The 21656-nt window shown below is 38.3% G+C and overlaps 1 protein-coding gene across 2 annotated transcripts in view; it reads left to right on the forward strand.

The window, feature by feature from the left end:
• The window catches only part of MAP3K9 (mitogen-activated protein kinase kinase kinase 9), a 56475-nt gene that overhangs the window by 19825 nt on the left and 14994 nt on the right, over positions 1-21656 (forward strand). For both annotated transcript variants that reach the window (XM_030239789.2, XM_030239790.2), the window contains exons 3-6: positions 7294-7474; positions 14688-14836; positions 18231-18406; positions 20338-20578. In XM_030239789.2, the coding sequence (XP_030095649.1) occupies positions 7294-7474; positions 14688-14836; positions 18231-18406; positions 20338-20578 (747 nt within the window). The remainder of the gene's footprint in view (positions 1-7293; positions 7475-14687; positions 14837-18230; positions 18407-20337; positions 20579-21656) is intronic.

The following is a 21656-nucleotide window of genomic DNA, read 5'->3' on the forward strand; positions in this document are numbered from 1 at the left end:
AAAGTTCAAAGTATTCCCAAAACAAAATTTGTTCAGCAGTTTTAAAGTTCCTAATGCAATGGCTAAGAAGTAGAAGGGATATGTATTAGATGTGGTTTACCCAGTCTCTTCAGGTGTTTTAAAACATAGGTACAAATAGATCAAAGGATATATAGCTTTATGCCCCTCAAAGGTTATGCATCTTTATCCCCCATCTTTATTTTGTTTTGGTGTATCTGTATATCTGCTCTTAAGTCTTTCTAGTAGATACATGAGTAGTGAAAACACAGCTGTATAATATCTGGAAGTGATATCTTCCTTGCATTAAGGCTTTGGGTGTTTCTCAGTGATGTTCACCATTGACTTTTCAACTGATTCAGTGATTATTAAGGTGAATGGTGCAAGATGCAATGAGAGATGACCTTCAGCTGCCTTTGTGGACAAAAGGACAGTTTTACTTAAGACTTATTTTACAGTAGTACCAGTTTGGCTTACATTAACTGTCATACTAATAGAATAATATATTTCTGACTACTTATAGTAGACCACTGAGGTAATCTTGGACTGATAAGTAAATTGGTTTTCACCAGATCTTGTGTGTAGGGGAACTTATGTAATTGAAATAGCTTGTTTATACCAGACCAGAGAGATTTATTTGGCTTGAGTAAGCACTTAGGACAGATGTGCTTCTTGTCATTACAGGCTCCTGTGGAGGGTAATTCAGACATGTATATTAGATATATGCTTGGAATCCCCTTCTGTTGAGGCTTTGTCTTTTCTCTGACTATTTGGAGCCTGGGAAAACTGCCTTCTGAGATGCTGTGAGTTGGTTTCATGTAAGCCAGTTTTCACCGTAATGATCCACAGCTACAGAGGAGGGAGAACAGGAAGGAGAAGACATTCACCTTTTGAACATGTGAGGCTGTGGCAGGTGTGCATCTGTTGCAAACATGCAAGACAGAATTTCATCTCTAGAGAAATGTTTATTATTTGCCTCCAGGGCAATCCTTCTGTAGTTTTATCTGCTAATTTATGGCAGAGTTGTAACTTAGCTAGCATTTAAATGGTTAATTTTTGTAATTTCAGTTTGTATTCCTTTAGAATTCTTCTGATCCTTTGGTCCTCTGTTTTGCCACTTAGAACTAACCAGTGGTTTTATTACTGTGCACAATGTCCTTAATAATAAAATTTTGAAGCTGCAGGTGTCAGTATTTTCACTGCAGTGATTTCTCCTTCTAAAAGGCATCTATCTCCATAGTGACTTGTGATGACAAGACAGAACTGAAGATCCTGTAGTAGGAGCTACATGAAGGCTCAAGGATATGATGGCATTTTAGAAATCTTAACCAAGTTGGTTTTTGTATTGCTTTGAATACTAAGGCAGATGTTTTTTGTCTTTCTAGTAAAGCGCAATAATTTGGAATTCAGTGGAACAGGAGGAAGAGCTGACTCAGTGTCAGATAACATTGTGTCAGTTGTACTTCGGTGGATCTGTTCCTGTGATGTTTTGTTTTCAGTACAAATCTTTGTTTAAGCAACAAAAGCATCAAAGTTGGTCCTGGCTCTAGAAAAGTAGCGCTCCTTCTTCTTGAAGCCACTGAGATACAGCTGTGACTCATAAAACTGAGAACCAAAACCTTTGAGATCTGTTATCACTAGGATCTGGGTCCTTCCACAGGATTAATGACTTTCAGTAAGACTAACATTGGAATGTGTGGAAAATCTGCTACCTATGAATGTACATACAGAATGGTGCTAATACTGGGGAAGGTAAATTGGCTTCACCTGACCTCAAGAAGTTGGTTTCCATCAGTTTCAGCTCTGCTAGAAAAGCTGCTAGCCCAAATCACAGACAAGCATAACAGGATTCTGACTACATCATACTTCCACTTCCATACTAAGTAAGAAACCCTCTTTAAATGGTACCAGAATTGACAGAGTTAACACCCCATCATTCTTTGCAGGGATTGAAACTGGTATGCCATGCAGTGTTGCCTTTCCCCTTTGTTACTGCAACTTGTTTTGGCCAAAGCAGAAGCCAAACCACCACATAGATGGAAACCTCTATCAAAAAATACTGAAAAATATAATGATGACAAATTAGAAAAATGTTTCACAAGAGTCTGATAGGAAAATAACTTGATGCTTCTTGTAGGGCACCAAAGATGTTCTTGAAGAATATGGAGGAAGCTCAGTAAACATTTTAATTTCAAAGAAAAAGGACTATCTCATCATAACCTAGATAAGAAGAGGCTCAATATTTAATTCTAACTTTCTGTATCAGCTCTTTAACATGCCTTGATTGACTGTTGTCTTTGAGCACTTCCAGTCTGCCTGGCTCTCAAGGGGTCAGTAATGACTCTTGAAAGTCCATGTGGTAATAAAGTTCTTGGTACGTTCCTAGTGGTTCAGATTACACAGCTAAATCATATGTATCTGTATCTGGATGACTGCCTGATCTAAGGAAGGTTTTGTGAAGAGATACTAAGGCAAATTTGATCATATTCATTCTACACTAGGACACATGGAGATATTGAAGAGCTGTCTTGATGAACAGAATTTCTGTGAGCTGTAATTAATTTCTCATTGTCAAATGCTTATTTTCCTGAGGACAAGTTTCAAGTCTTTCAGGACTGTATGGAAACAAACGTGAGCACTAATGGATTATTACTCCTGTAAGGACACGTATGCATGGTGCACTTCACCAAAGGTTGCTAACCATTTTAATGTTACTTTAGGTCACTATGTTTTCCTTTGTACTTGCACAGTAAGCAAAGAATATGGTGATAAGTTGTTTTGCTGCAGCATTTGGATGGTGCAAGCTGTCTAAATGTGCTTGTAATACCTGATTTGCTTCCCCAGCCCCCCTTGTACACTGCTAGTTGGCTCCTACCATGTTACTTAAGATCAGCTTTTAGCCTGTGCCACAGAGGAAAAAGGAGCAGTAGTACATAGCAGACCTTAATGAACAATTTGGCTGGCTCTGTGCCTGCACACAGGAAGAGATTTATTGCATGGCCTTGTTGAAAGGCCATGCAGTAAAGGAAAAGCCTGATCTGTACCAAACAAGCTGATACATGTTCTTCATGTTCCTGCTTGCTTGGATCTCGTTCTTCCTGGGTTGCTTGCAGAATAGATCCAAGGTCTTTGCTGCCAGTCTCTCTCTTGAGGGCTGGGAACGTGAAAGATTTTGTATTAAAATTTCTACCTATTTTAAACCTCGGTATCACTTGCAGATCTTTAAAATCAGTAGACAAGATTGAGATTTAGTTTCTTGGTATATTAGCTGTGTTTTGGTCTAAGTGCTCTATATCTACACCTGAACTTGTTTTGGTAGTGTAGTAGGTTGGATTCCAGGCATCCACTGAAGCCCCTCTGTCACTCCCCTCTGCAACTGCACAGGGAAGAGAAAATCTAACAAAGGGGTGCATGAGTTGTGATAAGGACCAGGAGAGATCACTCATCAAATACCACTACGGGCAAAACCAGACTCAAATTAGAAATATCAATTGAATTTCTTAGTAAAAAACCTCAGAGCAGGATAATGAGAAGTAAAAGAACACCTTAAAAAAAAAAAAAAAAAACAACAAAAAAACCAACAAAACCTTCCCAGCTGTATTTCCTCTCCCCATCAGCATAGGGAGACAGGGAATGGGGGTTATGCCCAGTTCATCACACATTGTTCTGCTGGTGCTTAGGGGGAGGAGCCCTTCTATTGCTCTGATGTGGGGTCCCTCCCACAGGAGATACTTCTCCAGCCAGTCTGTCCCACAGACAGCTGTTCCACAAACTTCTGCAACATGGGTCACACTTCCTGCGCTCTTCCCTCACGGGGTGCAGTCCTTCAGGCACAGCCTGCTCCAACATGGGTCCCCCATGCAGTCATAAGTCTTGCCAGGCAACCTTTCCCCAGATCTGCAGGTCCCTGCCAGGAACCTTTTTCAGTATGAGCCCCCACAGGGTCACAGCCTCCTCAGGCATCCACCTGCTCTGGTGTGTGTGTCCTCCATGTGGTGCAGGTGGATCTCTGTATCCCATGTGGTCCTCGATGGACTGCTGAGAAAGCTCAGCTCTGATGTCTGGAGCACCTCCTCCCCTTCCCTCTATGCTGACATTGGTGTCTCTAGATTTGTTCTTCTCACATATTCTCTCTCCACTTTTCTCTTGATGCAATTACATCTGCACAATAACTATTTTTTTATTCTTCTTCTGAAATATACCGTCACTTCTGGTTGGCTCACCTTTGGCCAGTGGGACATCCATCATGGAGCCACCAGGGACTGGCTGTGCTGGACATGGGGAAAGCTTCTAGCATCTTCTACCCATCCCACTACCAAAACCTGGCCTTGCAAACTCTTTGCAGTTATGCCAGATGTTAATCATCTGTCCACTGTTATCTCAGTCCTGAGCGATCAATTCTGTTAAAATAGGGAAAGTACACTAATTCTGTAACTGTAGAGAGCATGTTGCTTGTCATGTTCATATATCTTGTTTGTTTTGTCATGGACTAGTACAAGTGCAGAAGTAGTACTTGTAGAAGAAGACTTGCACTGAGAGTATTAAACAAGGAGTAATAGCTGATTGTAGGTAAAACTCAGAAGCAAATGAGACCATGTTGATTAGCATAAGCAAAATGCATATTCAGTATCCTAGCAACCTCCTGTATCTTCTCTGTAAAAGTTTTTTTTTTTTTTTTTGAGAAGGAGGAGATTGAAACAAATTAATATTTCACCTATTTACAAGTTCTTCACTGAAAATCAGGCAAAAACAAGAGGGGAGAGTCAAGGCTTTTGGTTTGAAAGTCTGACAGATGGGCGAGGGAGACTCCTGGCAAGTCAGCCTGTTGATACTGAATAATACTGTGAAGAATTGAAACAGATGCTGGAAAGACATACCATTCTCAAAATTAATTGTTAAAAATTTGGATTTCAAGATGACTATTCCAAGCAGTTATTATAAGGAAATAGAAAAGGAGCCAAGGATGTAACTGAGGAATCAGACTTGCAGTAAATCCTCTTTTGTTGTCCTTCTCTGTGGTCTTTTGTCATGGTAATTTTTCTTACTACCCTGCATCTGACAAAAGAACAAGTTCTGGATACAAAAGAACTATGGAAGTACTAATTATTTTGTTAGAACTTAATACAAATCAAGGTAATTAGATTTAAATAACCTCTTACCGAGAAGGTATGTACAAAGTATGTATCAGTTCTGATATATGCTGCTCTGTCTTGCTATTGACCTCATTCAGACAGAATATGATCTGTGAGCAATAAATGTGTTTGTTCCTCATTGTGATTGCAGAGGGAAGCAAAAATCCCCAAGCCCCCTAAACCCATACTTTCTTGTCTCAGAGTTTTACTTTAACTTTACAACATCACTGTACATCTCTAAATTACTGCATTTAAATTTAAAACTACATTTTGTTATTCTGCCAGTTCTTTAGGCAGAATGGGTACAAGCTAGAAAAAGAAACACCATGTACATTCTAGGAAGCTTTTCACTTTGCAATCAATGAGTGACTTGCTTGCAATTTCTTTTAGCACTTCTTCATCTGCTAGAAAGAAGTAAAAAAGTTAGATTTAATTTGAAGAAGAAGCCCAAAGGAAGGCACTTTCTCTGTCTTGGTTTCTTATGCTGGTTCTGTTGTGCACTGAAGTATTGCTCTAAAAATGCATTTGGTTTTGCCACCGTGAAGAGAACAGTAACTCTTTTCTCTGTGATTAGGAAAAAGTAGCATTCGGTCATGTCAGAAATTTTGCAAAAGAAGCAAGAATCAGGCGCTTAACCATAGGTCTAATTTCTTCACACCTTGAGTTGTCCCACAAAAATCTTTGAAGTAGTATTTTGTGAATTCTATTGAAGTAAAAGCAGTATTTTAACATTTTAAGTGTGTGTTACTTATAATGTAGAAGGGTTCAAATAACACTTTTGGGTTTTATTTGGTGAGAACCCCCATTTTAATTATTGGAAGGAATGATTCTGCCCCCAGTCCCCCCCCAAAAAAAAAGCTCTATTAGCTTGAGGCTGACACTTGGACTGCTGAAAATGGTCCTGAAGATTATTTTCTGTAATTTTTGCAGCACATTTGCCTGTTATAGGTTTTGTTATGATCCACGATTGTTTGATTATGGAGGTTATTGAGTTTCTTTTGTTTGGTTGGGTTTTATTTATATTGTTTTTGTTGGTTTTTTTTTTTGCAATTGATGCATCCATAGAAAAAGAAAAAAAACATCCTCATGTTTTCTAAGAAGCTCTGTCTGTAGTGTCTGTAATGACATTAAAAACAAAGTAGCTGTATAGTGATGGTGTGTAACTGGCTTGGTGATTTTTGATGTGAAGTCTTTGGAATAATACCAATACAAATATTTCTTTCTTTGGTGCTTTACAAAGTGGCTTAAAAACATTTCAGGGGCTTATGGTTCCATTAGTTATGGAAGTTTAGTGCACTCATATTCTGTTGCTTTATGTTGCATTGCTGGTGTGACTAGTGTGGTCACTTTGTACTAAGATAAGAAAGAGGATAATGAGATGCTGCTAAAGTAGAGTGGGTGCTTGTGGGCTCTGGTTTAAACACGGTGGTGTAACAGTACAACTTTCCATCTGCAGAGGAATTTGTCTTATATCACAGCATTTTTGAGTCCTGTTTCAAGGTGTTTTTAAAGTTCTTGGCTATGGACTCCTTTGCCACAGAAAGGGCAGAAAAAAGTTGTTTAATAATGATGGGGGAGGGAATCTGTGGGGGTCTGTATGCCTTCTGAAATTGGGCATGTTATTACTGATCAAAAATAAATTTTTTCAATAGTGACTTAAAAAAAATATTGTGCATAGAGCTTCTACTCCTAACACATTTACATGAAGGGTATATCCAGCCTATATGTGTATCTGGATTTACAAAAAAAAAGTCCTCTAAGCAGTTCAAGAAAATGATGCTATTACTGGCTTGCTGAGAGAGGATTAATTAGGAAATGTCTTCCCTTATCTGGATTTCTAGAAGTTACAGTGGTTCACTTCCTCTTAGCAGAGCATTATACAGAATGACACTTGGCACTATGTTAAATAATTATGTTCTTTAGTATTTCTTCTCTGGGACTTGGTACTTTGGTTAAATTTGAAGTTATTTGCTCGAGACCTGTTCAGTTGTCAGATGAAGGAATCAGCCTGAAATAACCTGTAATAGGGTATGGTATGTTTGAATAATGAAAAGCCAGGGAAAATCTTGAAATTTGGGGGATCTCCAAGAAAATCTTTTTTTTTGCATAAATACTAGCTTTACTCTGCATACGTTTTATTCCCAACCCCCCCTCTTTTCTCCAGTACTGATACTCGAAAAGGTGGAAAATGGAGATCTGAGCAACAAGATGTTGAAGATCACGGATTTCGGCTTGGCCAGGGAGTGGCATAAAACTACCAAAATGAGCGCAGCTGGGACATATGCCTGGATGGCTCCTGAGGTCATCCGCTCTTCCATGTTCTCCAAAGGCAGCGATGTTTGGAGGTATTGATTTGGCATTAAGTGATTGGATACTAAAGAGTAACCAGACCTGCCAGGAGGTCTCTTTTATGTGTAAGAATGAGTAATGGTGAACCAAATGTTAAAACTCAGGTCTTAAGAAAACTTCATCCACCAGCTTTCCATCTGTCAAACTTATCTCAGACTTATTGTTACTGTAGAAAATAAGTGGTGGACCAGCTACTGCATGCCTCTAAATTTTTGTTGTTCTTTAAGCTTTTGTTCAGATTATTTTGAGATTCATAATCCAAATTCCCTCTGCTTTATCGAAACCAAACATTTTGGGCTTATTTAGCTATTGACTGACATAATCAAAGGCCATAATACAATCTGAGAAGTACTTTATTTTTATAGTGTTTTACATACAAGATAATTTTGAAATATTTTGTTTTGGTAGTAAACTGTCACTAATGTATGTGTACACAAACACACTGTACTTAATTGAATTCCCCATCCTGTTTCAATCCCAATACTATGGTTTTTGTTTTCATAATAATTTTATTAATTATTTTCACCCTTCTAGTCTTTCACATAGGATAATAGATGTCTTATCTGGGTTCTTCTGAGTATGTAATCTGTAAATAGTAACCTGCATGTATATATTGTCTTGTTCATTCAAGCACTGGAATTTTTGTGAATGACCTAATATGGTGGGGAGGAGTGTAAGGATTGGCCCATATACTTCCAGAAATTGAGTTTGAATCCACTGTTAAGTGGATTGGTAAATACAGAATTCAGTAAATAGCTCCAGGACTGTGACTTTTCTGGATGCTGGATGACTTAGAATTAGTACTGAACATCTGAAACAGATAAAATAGAGAGAGTTTTGTTTTTCTTGTGGAGAAAAATGTGTTGAAATGTCAGGATCTTTGTCTTCATAGCAGTAAGATTCTGTTGCTGGACAGTAATGCTCCTCCCCGAGTGAGTGCATGCTGTAAAACCCATCAGGATAAAGAAATAGCCCAGCTGGTAGACGTGTCTGGCTGTTATGGCAGCTTTTTGGTGTGAGGATTTTCATTTCCCTTGACCAGTTTTGCTGAATAGATAATGTATTGCCTTGTGATAAGTCTTTGGACTTGTATTTTGCCCTCTAATAGTATGGATAAAATTCTGACTGTGTAATCAAATGTGGTAGCCTCCGTAGCTAATCTGAGACAAATTCAGCAAGAACCATGCTTTTATTTGGTGTGAAGTCTGGCAGAAATGAAAATGTTAAGGCTGTGCACCTTTTCTGTGCATGTGATGATGGTACTGATTTGAACACAGCTTGTCAACTTCAAACCTAAACTTGCTGTTCTCTGAAACAGTGCCAGGAAGGGCCTTTAAGGGTAACCTAAGGGAAAGAGGGAACACTTTTTCTGTAATTGTAACTTTGGTAATACAGGCATGCTATGAAGACATCAGTAGATTTTCTATACCAGTATGAATTAATTTTAAAAAAGTTAAGAATTATTCAGTTGGTTGGTGATTTTCATGATGTACCTCTATGCCCGTGCAAAAGTACCAGTTTGATCATTGATTTAAGGACTGTGAATCACTTCAGAACTTAAGGACTTGTAAATAACTTAAATGATTTGTTTATTTTTCAGAATACTTTACTTTTAAGATTCCTTCATCACTTTCTCTTGTTATAGTTAGCAGTCTTCCTTGAAAGGAGGTTGAGTTCCTCACAGTACTCTCCCTTAAACAGAGAGTCATCACCATTAAGGGAACTTATATACTGTCTCTGAATAAGCTTTTTTCTTTTTGGTGGCTAAAACTTCTATTCATAGTTAAACAAGCTGCAAAGAACACAAATGCTTGCCAGTGCAATCACTACTAGTCTGCCAATGATTGTAAACCCTAGATTTTACAAAAGCAGTCATGGACTTGTGTAATAATTTCTGTCCTCACCCAAGGACGCAACCTGAAATTCTTAACAGGATGAACTTTTTTATCCTATTAGACTTGCTCCTCCTCTTGTCCAGTTCAACCACTTGGTTAATCACTGGAATTGTAAGGGTTTTTTTGCCTGACAGCCTTCCAGTTAGTCTATGCAGCACCAACAGAATTGTCCCTAAAGTTTGTGAACCCTTTTATTTCAACACCTTTTCTTTAAAGCTTATTAGAGTAATACTGCTGGCTGAACTGTTGCCCAGCCTTTGAAGAAGAATCTTGTTCTCCTTGTGTTCTCACTGTACAAACAGCTGAAGAAGATGCATGCTGGACTGAAATTTCCTGAATCAGTCTTATAACTGACTGCTTCATCTTTCCAAAACATGTTTCAAGCTCCATTTAAAAAGCTCCATCTGTTTACTCTGGAGTAGGGTTGGCAAAGAACTTAAAAAAAGAGTGAGGAATGGCCACACATGGTATTTATCACCAGGGTCTGGGCCACTGTGAAGCTTTTTCATAGTACCAGTTCTTAGTAAATCTTGCTAGTGAAAACTTGTTGCTGTGAATTTTGCTGTGCTGTACCCACAGGCTCTAGATAAACAGTAGAAGCCCTGTGCTTATATTATACAGAAGACAGTGAAAGTACAGTTTTATTTAAATAAGTCCCTTCCTGTGAATCTGTTATGTGTTGGTATTTGCTTTGGATTTACAGGGGTAAAGTTGAAGCTTGGATATTGCAGCTCATCCAGTACTGTACACTAATGTTATTTTTAGGCATAAAAATAACATTTTTCTATCATTTGGCTATTTAAATATATTTCTTCTTTGCTGTACACTTTGGTTTTTTTCTTGTACTACTTAAAAGACAGTCATATTGTCAGTACTATTGGTGTGTGGAATATAAAGGCACCATACAACCATCATCTGGATTCTCTGTGTTCCTTAATTTAGATGTTTTTAAGCTATATCTACTCTGAGACCAGTGAAATAAATGGGAATTTAATTTCCATTTAGGAATGGAATACTAGCTCTAGCTAAAACCATCAGATTAGCAGATCAGGAAGTTTCAGGCATTCAGTGCTGGGTGTAGAAACTTCAGTCATTAGAATATTTTGTTTTAAGCAAGTGCTGGTCAAGCACTTCCATCCACAACTGACAACTCGTAGGCTTCTGTACTTTTCTGTACATAATGAAGCACTGTCAGGACTTCAATACCTGGCAGATAAATGCTGACTAGCAATATTAGGAGAAACTCACCTGGGAGAAGCACATGATACTGATTGTTGTGAAATGGACAGGAAAGGTCATCTCTGGAGCTGTCAGTTCATTAACATGCAAAATGTCAGCTGTTAATAGCTATAAAAGTGTAAGTCTGGGGGTTTTTTTCCATAATAAAAGTCATGTTCTAGTTGCTGTTGGAGCTGGGATCTCTTTGTTGGGATGATAATTCCTTCCTCATTGAAAGTGTTGAACCTGGGGAGATGGATAATAGAAGCCTATGGTACTTATGCCATGGAACAATACATTAACAGAGATTAAAGAGTGTTTAATCTCAACAGTGAGAAACTATTAGTTGTTTTTTAAAAGTTCACAGACTAACAAGGGAGGTGGCAAAATCACATGCAAAATCCTGCCGACCTCCAGCCTCCCTTGCCCTGAAAATCCAGTGAGTAGGATTGAACCTGATGTTAAATGGCTTAAGGGATTACTGGATCACTGATAGATGGTTAATTATTCACACAAGTGTCAGTTGACTTGGATGCATGGCTTGTGTCACATGGTTCATTTCATAATTAAAGTCCAAAAATTACTACTAGGTGCTGGAAAAAAAATGAGCTTGATCACTTTTTCTTTCTCCCCACTGAGAATGTGTAGCGGCCCTTGTTTCTTTCTTTCTATGTCTTTTTTTGTGTAAGTCTTCTGATCTGGCTTTTTCCTTTGTACTTCCCAATCTTCTGCTTGAGATCTAATAGGAAAACACTCTGTTCAGCAACTGTCTTGGTGTTTATTCACTTGGGATTATTGTTCAAGTGCCACAAAGCAGTATTCCCCAGTTCTGTGCAAGCAGTATTCTCAGCAATGAGGTGTAAGTATAGTGGCATTGAGTTTTGTCACAAGCAAAGTGACCTTTCCTGCAATATACACTTCTAGTGTCACATTAGAAGAAGCACCAGTCTGTCTATTCCTTTTTCCTTTAAAACTTACCCTGCAGAAGAAGTGCTTTGAGCACATCAGTAGTGCTTTATCCAATAGCATGTTAAAGTAATAATACAGCTCTTTGGTAGATTTTGTTACCTTTTACTATCAATGGTGATATCCAAACTGAAAAGTAACATGAACGATCAATTAGATTTAGACAGTCCAAATATACATTCAGTTCAGTTTTCATTTTCTTTTAGTGTTTTATAAATCCTAGAAGGCCAAGAAGAAACTGGCCTTAGACTCTAGTTTGATTTTTTCAAATAATGCTCTTGAGACAGAAAGAAATGATAAAATATAGTATCAAGAGTGTGAATTACATAAGAAAAAAAAGCAAAAGATTGTGTAGGTCAAAAAATAATAAAGTAAAATAGCTGTGTTAGCAGCAAAGGTTGGATCATTAGTTACTAAAATCCTTTATCTAAATAGGAAAAGTACTGTTAAAGATGTCCAGCTAAGGTAGCAGCAGTTACAGTGAATGTTAAAGATGTGATGGGGTGGAAGGGAGATCTCAAGGGTACAGTCTGTAATATACTCCCAAATGGATAGGGAAACTGTTGCTTTGAAACAAGAAAAGCTTAATATTTTAGCTTTAGATTATAATTTAGTTTTTCCATGGAGCATCTATTTAAGGAGCTTGTTGGAAGAGAAGCAGTTTTTCATTTGGTCTTCACTTGGGCTTAGGAAGCCTTCAAGGTGGTATAGTATGACATGGTCCAAATATATGTATATTTAGATTTAGTATCTTTGCAAGCACAATTAAGAAAAATTAGTCCATTACAGTAGTGTTTAGTCTCAAGATTATTGACAACAGTGGGGATTTTTTGTAAAAACAACAAAAGCAGAACACACAACATGATATGTTTTCAGGACATTGTTAAAACTCTGAGTGAATGTATGGGAAATCCTTCAAAAGAATGAATAAGGCAGTGTAGAAAAGACTACTGAAAGACATCTTTTTAAAATCTTAGTCTGTATCCAAATGAGCAAAATTATGCATTGACTTGAGCTCTTTCAAGTTGAACATAAAACAAAGATAAAAGGGTTTTGGAGAGAGTCTTCTCACAGCATAAAACCAAATCCCTTGCTTTCAAATGCAGCACAGGTGAGAACCCTGCAGGAGAGCATAACAGCCCAGAGGTGGGCAAAATGTAGGAGTGGAGAGCAAGGAAGATAAGGCTATACCAGAAAAAAACTTCAGTGACTTGTGTCTGCCAGAATAGAGCAGAGGCATTTTAAGCTGAAAATTTCTCTTTAAAGGAGTCAAGCCTGGAAGACTTATCTTACTGAAGTAAAATTCACAGAGGTGTTAAAACTGACTGATTAAATGAGCAGTAATTCCTGAGATTTACAGTAACACCCAAAATTTCTACAAGAACCTGAGAGTCAGCTGAGTTAGTAGCTGTGCTGTGCAATCTCTTGCTTAAAGCTGGTGTAGTACCAGAGAAATGGAATGGCAGCAGACACAGTGACAGGTCTAAAAAGAGCTTCCTGAGGATTAGCAAGTATGATCTTGAGTTCTTCTCAATGGTAGAAACAGCACTAAAGAGCAGGGAGCTGGTGGACGTGTGAACATATCTGGGAAAGAGTTAGCTTTTGTAGAAGAAAATGTAATACCTTGTCAAAGTGAAAATGCTTGAAGGAGATACTGAATATGTGGATAAGTGGTGAGGTTGCTTATACTGTATTTGGATTTATAAAGACTTTAGGCAAAATCCTTCATCATAAACTTTTAAATAAAGTAAATTGATGTGGGAAAAGAGGGCAAGTATTCTTCCCTTCATTTAATCAATTCTTAATTACTAAAAGAATAAGTCAGTTTTATAGGTGGGGAATTCTGTGTTCAACACAATCATAAGTGATTTGAAAAAACAATACATGGATAGGTAGCATGGTTGATGACACCAAGTTATTCAGGATAAGAAAAATTAATGTTCTGCAGAGAGATGAGGAAAAGTTTTACTATAATGAATGATAAAATAGATGATAATGGTAATAAATTCAAAGTAGTACCCATGGAGTATTTAATATGTACAATTTATGGGCTCTAAATTTTACTAAAGTGATTCAGTAAAAACACATTGGAGCTACTATAGATAATTTAGCTTATTTTGTAAAGAGTGAGAAAGGCAACTGGCAAATGAAAATTTAGTAGGAAAGAAAGAAAGCAAGCAATACTGTTTGTACCTTCCCCATATCTTTAAAACTTTGTGATTTTGCTCATTCCAACAGAAGATGTCAAAGTCAATGAAAGATGTGAAATGGCTTCTGTTCAGGATAGTAACTAGACTAGGATTTAGCTAGATGAGGATTTGGGGGTCTGGAAAGATGATGATTTAGGCAGGATGCATGGGAGCCTCTGAAATCATGAACAGCATGGAAAGAGCTAATAGGGAACACAGGTTTACTCTTTCTTCTACTGAAAGAACTACAGGGAAGCCAATGAAATGACCAAGTGACAAGCTCAAAACACATGCATGGAAGTATTTTTTGGCAATGCATCATTAAATCTGTGGAGTTCACTACCACAGTATATAATGGATGGTAAATGGGTTCAGAAGAGAGTAGGAGACCACTGGAAGAAAAAACTGTCAGGTTGCAAAGGATGAAGAAGCAGTTTCTGTGTCAGGTTTCCTAGAAGCAGAAAAAATATTCTGAGGTTATGTGTTTTTAATCATATACTTTGGGAGAGAACAGTCCTGGAACTATTTCTGCAACTTCATAGGTAGTATTTTGTAGAATATCTTAAGATGACAACTTAATTATGAAGAAGTATTTTTCACTTATTTTTAGAAATCACAAGCCACCAAACAACCTTCTTCATATTTTGGGGTGTTTTGAGACGTTCTGTTTTGAAACTAAATTAGAAGATTTGAGGTCTTCAGATTGCTCCCAGTTTCAGAGAGAAAATTATTTTTGCCTAAAAGGTGAACATGTCATCTTATTTCAGACTTTCTAAATAAAGCAGGTAGAATACGGCAGATCACCAGCTTGGCATTCATAAGCTTGTCCTGCTAACTGCAATTTCTTTAGTATACTAAACTCCCAGACTCAGGTACCTTGTTGCTTAACAAAGGCTGTGTTAAAGTCAAACACCTGTTGTCTTTTGTTTCCTTCCCAACAGTTATGGTGTGCTGCTTTGGGAGCTGCTGACAGGAGAAGTACCATTCCGAGGAATTGATGGTCTTGCAGTAGCATATGGTGTTGCTATGAATAAGCTTGCCCTTCCAATCCCTTCCACGTGTCCTGAGCCTTTTGCCAAACTCATGGAAGGTAAGCCAGCTGCGGTGTGTGTGGTTCGTGCTGTTTCTAGAGTGCTGTTGAGCATGGCCTCTTTGTGTTGGTTTTGTCACCTAAGAGCACAGATTTCTCCAGTGGCTTTGTCCAGTGGTGCAGTTATTGTGGGAGCCAGGCCTGGCTGTAAGTGTGCTGTGACAGTCAGTCTACTACCAGAATTATGTAAGATTTTTTTATCAACTGGCTTGTAGGAAAAGGGAGGGCTATTGCTGTTCTCTCTTAGCTTGTTTTCTAGTAGTGAGGATTCACCAACACCAAAACTTCACATAATTAGGTCTTGTTTGAAGTCTAATTGGTCTTAAAATTCATAGCTCAAACATCTTGCTAACAGTATCGGATTGGTTTGAAATAAAACTTCATCCTACTGACATTTCAGGGAGAGGTTTTAAATGTGGCTTTGACATTGCAAAACAACCCATATTTTCAGTCAGAATGGTGTGATTTTCTGCTTTGTCTGTGGAGGTAGTTCATGCCCAAGGTGGGCTACAGAGAGGTGAAAGAAATACAGGAGTTAGTCATCAGAGCAGCTGTAGTTATTAAAAAGGGTTGTGTCAGGTAATTTTCGGGTGTATTTATGCGACTGGTCTGCTGGCCATTGAAAGTACTTTCATGCCTCCTGAACTTCAGTTGTTCCTCCCTCCCTCTCTCCTACCCTCTCTCTCTTCCTTACCTTCACTATTTTTGTCAGTGTCCCTATTCCCAAAGATTTGTAGGTGTTTATATGTAATAAACATTTTTATACCTATCTGGCAGAAAGGAAAACTAAGATAAAGAGAAATCAGACTTGGTTTATAGTCTTGGTGAGCAAAGAATGAGTCTCAGCATAGAACTCTGTGGCCTCTGGTGGTGCTTCTAGCCTCAGGAAAGGAATATGAATCATGAAGAAAATGTTTATGATGGATTTTTTTTCTACTTTTGGGATACTTTTGCGTTTTTCTGGTGTTTTCTTTAGGTTACGGGCTACAGTTAATTTAATTTAAAGTGAAAATTTTCGTGGATGTTCTGCTAAAACAGAAATATCCTACTGGACAGTAAACAATAGAGTTGCAGGTAGAGTAGCTTTAAGGTAGTGTAAAGTGAGAAGCTGTGTCTGAAAGAGTTGGTGAAACTATCAGTTCAGTGTTTTTCCACATAGTTTATTTTGACATGCTTTCATGGATTTCTTAACTATAAGTGAGGATTTAAAAATCATGCCCTCTATTGGGAAAGTTAGGTAGAGGCATTTGGCCAGTGCCTGAACCCAGCAGCACAGAGCGCCTACGTGGCTTTGGAACACTCGGCTTCTCCGTGTCCAGGGCGAAGACAAGAACAAAAGAACCCAATTACTTTCTGCCCCTTCACCAAAGCTGTGTTTCAAACAGGCTGTTTCCCATCTCTTCTTCCTCTAATGCTGCTTTCACTTCTTAATTACTGCCATGGTGGTCTTTACTGAGACAACAAAGCTGAACTTTTGCTCTTCATAGAAAAGTTATATGTTACAACTCTCCTCATTAGTGCAAATAGTGGCTGATCTAGGCCTGGGAAAATAAAAGCCACAGGCCACCTGCTAGTTATCCTGTTCACTCATTCATGCATTTGGCTGGCTGTAGCATTTTGTTTTACTTTGGGTCATGTTTGCTTTGCCATGCTTAAAACCTGAGGTAAAGAGACAGGGATTACGGCACTGACAGTCCCGCTGTAACACCCATTGCTACTAATTGGCCAGCAGCAGGGAATCATCAGAGCACTCTTTAACATCCTCAGTTCTCTATTTTGATAAAAGAAGCAAATTAAAAGCCATAAATAGAAATGTGTTCCAGCATGGAACCTGTTGATACCCACAGTTTTGAAAACAGAACTCCCAAATGTAAAATCTCAGTAAGGCTAAAATAAAAGGAAAGAACTGCAGAACCAAGCCTTGGCTGTTGCACAGGTTTTGTGAAGTGATTTTTAATTTTTAATTATAGTTGCTCCCTGGTAAACTTCAGTGCACAAAACTGATGAATGAACTTCTTTTAGGACCTAATATTTTTAACAATGTTCACTTAATATTTTTAACAATGTTCCCTTTTTTCTGACTTCAAGGTCTAGAAAACTTTTAGAACATTTTAATAACTCATGTCTTGTGCTGCAGAAATGCTTGTCTTAAGTCCAGTGACCACGTGGAGCAATGCTGTTTGATGAGAGAGACTCACGTGTTAGTTACTTCCATTCATGCAGAAAAGCTGTATTCCTTACAAATATCTGTGAATGTGAAGTTTTTGTGTTGGAATGCTCTGGAATTTTGGCATGCAGGCATCTAGCAGTACTACTTGCTGAACAAGAACCTGTGTAAGTGCCCGTACAGGACAACATAGAATGAGAAAAAGTGATTTTTTTTCTGCTGGAGTAGAAATGAGGGAGAAGGAAGAGAGAAGACTAAATGAGTGCAAATTTCCTATTCAAAAGTGTTGTTAAATCAAATGTTTTGATGTAATGGTTGGGGGATTGTTTGTAATGGATTGGGGGTTATTTTCTGTTTCTGTTTTCTGTGTTCAATTCCCACCACTGTAAAACATTGCCTTTTGTACTGTTGCTCATTGAGCTGCTTTATGTGCTAAGATGGCTACGTTCAGTTCTGTGTTTTTAGAGCTCTGTAATTGGCTGAATAATTGCATTGGATTGTAAATGAAAAAGACTTGTTTACATCCGTGGTTTCTCCTAAAAGCAAAAGAAAAATGACTGATTAATTTTCTCTCAAATAATAAAAAAGGACCTGTAAAAATAGGAGAACTCCAAATGCACCATTTGATGTCATTATTTACTTGAATCTCCTGTTTTCACACAAGTTATGCCCAGTTTGCTTTGCAGGAGAGGTTTTCCATTCTGAGAAAAGATTCATAATGACTCAGCTGAGTATTAGATTTTGGCATCAGGAAAGCCCTGATAGATATCCTCCTGCAGTATGGCTGTTAACTCTGCAGTGTAACTATTATAAAAGAAGTATTTGCAAGAGCCTTGCATAGTATTTCTACTCTGTGAACAAATATATGCATCTTAAAGCAAAATATAAAAAGGAAATTATTTGTTATTTTAAAAAAATGCTTTAAGGTGTACCCTTCTGTAAAATTAATAAATCTGTATTTTACTTGACATATTATTGCAATAGAACTTAGAGACCTAGGTGGTTAGGTAGTTCAAGGCTTTAAGTGTTGCTGGATATTGTACAAGCATGAAAGCATGAATTCCATACTTGACACTAGTCAGTGCAAGTGGGCAGTGGGAAAGCTGGGGTAACACAGGTAGTGTGTATGCCACTCTTAGCCACTGGGGATCAGTAAAGTACTACCTGTCCTCTCAGACCTCCATACTTAGAGATGCTTGACAGTTGTTTATCTTTATCCTGTTCTAGATTGCTGGAACCCTGACCCACACTCACGACCTTCCTTTGCCACTATCCTGGACCATCTTACTGCCATAGAAGAGTCTGGTTTTTTTGAAATGCCCAAAGATTCCTTCCACTCCCTGCAGGAAGACTGGAAACAAGAGATCCAAGAGATGTTTGATCAGCTTAGAGCCAAAGAAAAGGTAAGTAGAGAGTAATGCTCCCTGCTTGTGCTCTCTGGATTGTAATTTTCCCATTTCGTAGTTCAAATGAGAATCACTGTTTTGTGCATCCCAGAGCTAATTTTGTCTGTGTTTTGTTGGAGTTTATATTAAGTCCCCAAATCAATGACAGGTTATGATGTACACAAGGGTAGAATCATGAGAAAAATAAATATTCACATCCTCAGCTGCTATTCTTTCTAATACTGTAGTGAGCTTCCATTATACTCTGTGCAAATTACTGTGATGAGTTGATTGTTTATTGCATTTGAAAACTGTTTCACTATTAGCATCTTAATTGAGAAACCCAATGAAAACTATTAACAGGAGATGTAGGAGGGTAGTTTCAGCATATATACATATATACACACACACACATTCTAGTTAACATTGCAGCTTTGTTTCTGCTGGATTTGTGTTTGCAAAGTTTTGAGCACAACCAAAATGCATGGACTAATAAACATGAGTGCTACCAGGGGAAGGGTCCAGTAACTGCTGTAACTGAAGGCCATCTGGGCAAATAGCAGGAAACAAAAATGCCAGCAGGAATAACAAGAATGGTGACCATCAGCCTTGAAGAGGAGATGTGAAAAAGCTGAAGTTTTCTTCAAGCATGCTTGCAGAAAGCACAGCTTGCTGCATCTGATTTAAGGTCCTTACAAAGACTGTCTTTAGTTGTTGATAAGAAAAATTGCAGCAGAACCAAAATCACTAGTGTAATATGTTTGTAAGTGCACAGTCTCTTGCCTGAAAGTAACCTCATAATAAGCAGCCATCTTGATTTGGGCTCAGAGGTTCGGTTTGGGAGGCAGAGAGAGAAGGAAAAGAAGACTTTGGGTCAGAGGAAAGAAGTCAACTTCTAGAAGAATACTTAAAACCTTTCTATTCACCTATTTTAGTAGCTTTTGGGAAAAATAAATTGGCTGATAGGCATTTCCTTGTTACTGTTGTCCCATGGCATATCCATGTTGGAACAGTTTTTGAAAACCAGAAACTTCAACAGACAAACAGCTAAACAGTACTAACTACACTGCCCTCAGGCTGGGTACTGTATTCCTCTTGAGCAATAGGGAAATAATTTTATATTAAATGATTTTATTGAGATCTCCCTGGTGATGAGCCAGGTAACAATGCCATTATTAAAAACACCTAAACTAAAATCTGTCTGATTATCTGTCTGATGTTTAACTTGAATTCTTCAGTTTTTGCCTTCTGCACTGGACTTGCCTATCTGGAGAGTTATTCGAAGTGCTGAATTCTTTTGTCCTTGTGTGGGAAGAGAGGAATGCAGTGGGATTTTGGGATTTCAAGGACAGTTTCAGTTAATTCATTTTGTCAGCAAGGGATAGATCAAAAGGTTTGCCTTATGTGCCGTTGCCAGGACCATCTCAAGATGGCTTTTGAATATCCCCAAGGAGGGGGGCTCCACAACCTCTCTGGGTAACCCATGCTAGTGCTCAGTAATGCAATAAAAAAGTATTCAGAGAGTGACCCCTGTGCTTCAGTGTGTGCCCTTTGCCTCTTGTTCTGTCACTGGGCACTGAAGAGAGCTTGACTCCATCTTCTTTCCACCCTTCCCTCAGGTTTTTTAATACACTGGTAAGAGACCCCTTCACCCCACCCAAGCATTGAACTCTCTCCAGTATGTCCATATCTGTCTTGTACTGGAAAGCCTAGAATTTGACCTAGGATTTCAGGTGTGGCCTCACAAATGGTTATGTCTGAATTTTAATACTGGTATGAGGGGCCTTGAATGGCAAGCATTGAAGTCCTTGAGGATTATTTGGCTCTCAGCTGAGCCTTTAACCAGTGGATGCAAGCCATTGAAGCTGTGCCTTCAGAACCAGTAATGTTAGTCTTAACCCTCAGGTCACAAGGTAGCCTTTTGTTTCTACTTTCTTGTCTCCTTGCAGGAGCTGCGCACATGGGAAGAAGAGCTGACTCGTGCTGCTGTTGAACAGAAGAACCACGAGGAGCTGCTACGAAGACGGGAACAAGAGCTGGCAGAACGTGAGATTGACATCCTGGAAAGGGAGCTCAACATCATCATCCACCAGCTGTGTCAGGAGAAGCCTCGGGTCAAGAAACGCATGGGGAAGTTCAAGAGGAGCCGGCTCAAGTTAAAGGATGGCAATCATATCAGCTTGCCTTCAGGTTGGTTATTTGTTAGGCTGTGCCAGGTGAAATGGGAGCAACCTGTAGGTTTGATAGTTCCTTACTACTGACCCTTATGCGCTGGAAAGGATTTGATGTACTTCAGGAAAAACATGCCTCAATAAATAAAATAAACATGGATCAATAAACTAAATTTAATGCTTTTGTGGCCAGCATTGCCTAAAGTTCCAATATGAAGGCCAGAAGTAAATTTGAAATGTAACATGTTTGTTAGCTGTTGGCTGTATATGGCTTAATGTAAAAATGTGGTGTTGCAGTTTAACATGTTAATACTCAAAAGAATCGGTTTTTTAAAGAGTGTATGTAGAAGATGATGGAGGTTCGTGCTTGGGGAATATTTTACATAATGCTGCAGGAGAAACTATAATCTACTGGATTTTTTTGGTGTAGGAATCTAAAAATTACCAAAAATACATGGATAGCTGTGAGGCTAAACCCCTAGATTGCGAGTTCATATGTGAACTCCTATTAACACAGAAGTGACTTCTGGAAGAGATGTTAAATATTAGTAAGGTGTTGGCAAAGTCACTCTTAAGAGTGAAGATGGTGATGTTAGCATTTCTACTTCAGATTCTTTATTTGGAGATGTAAATTTGTCAAAAAAACGGGAAGTCTGGGGTTTGTAAATCACCTAGTGCTCATTGTTGCCTCAGGGATGACAACTTGGACTATAATCTGTTTTCTGGGAGACATTGGCTGTTCAGAAGAGAAATTATGATAAAATGTGTTTGTTACCTATGCCTTTCTTTAGGTCTGCAAACACCTATTTTTGGTCGTGCTTAAGAAACTGAGAGGTAAGGTGCAACAAGGGTATAATTTGGCATGACACTCAACACATCTGTGTGTGTATGTGTTTCACACATACACTAAGAAGATACATTTTCAGGGCTGTGAGTGCAACATTTTTGTTGTAAATTCTTGTTGTGCACAATGGGGAAATAGCACTTAGCTGTAAAACTTCATTTCTACATAGATCCCATAAGTTGCATTCTTTGAAAGTTACCATAAATTATTATTTATTATTTTTTATATTAAAAAAAAAAAGAATTTTAACTGT

The sequence above is a fragment of the Serinus canaria genome, chromosome 5 (genome assembly GCF_022539315.1).
Source record: "Serinus canaria isolate serCan28SL12 chromosome 5, serCan2020, whole genome shotgun sequence".
NCBI classification, from domain to species: Eukaryota; Metazoa; Chordata; class Aves; order Passeriformes; family Fringillidae; genus Serinus; species Serinus canaria.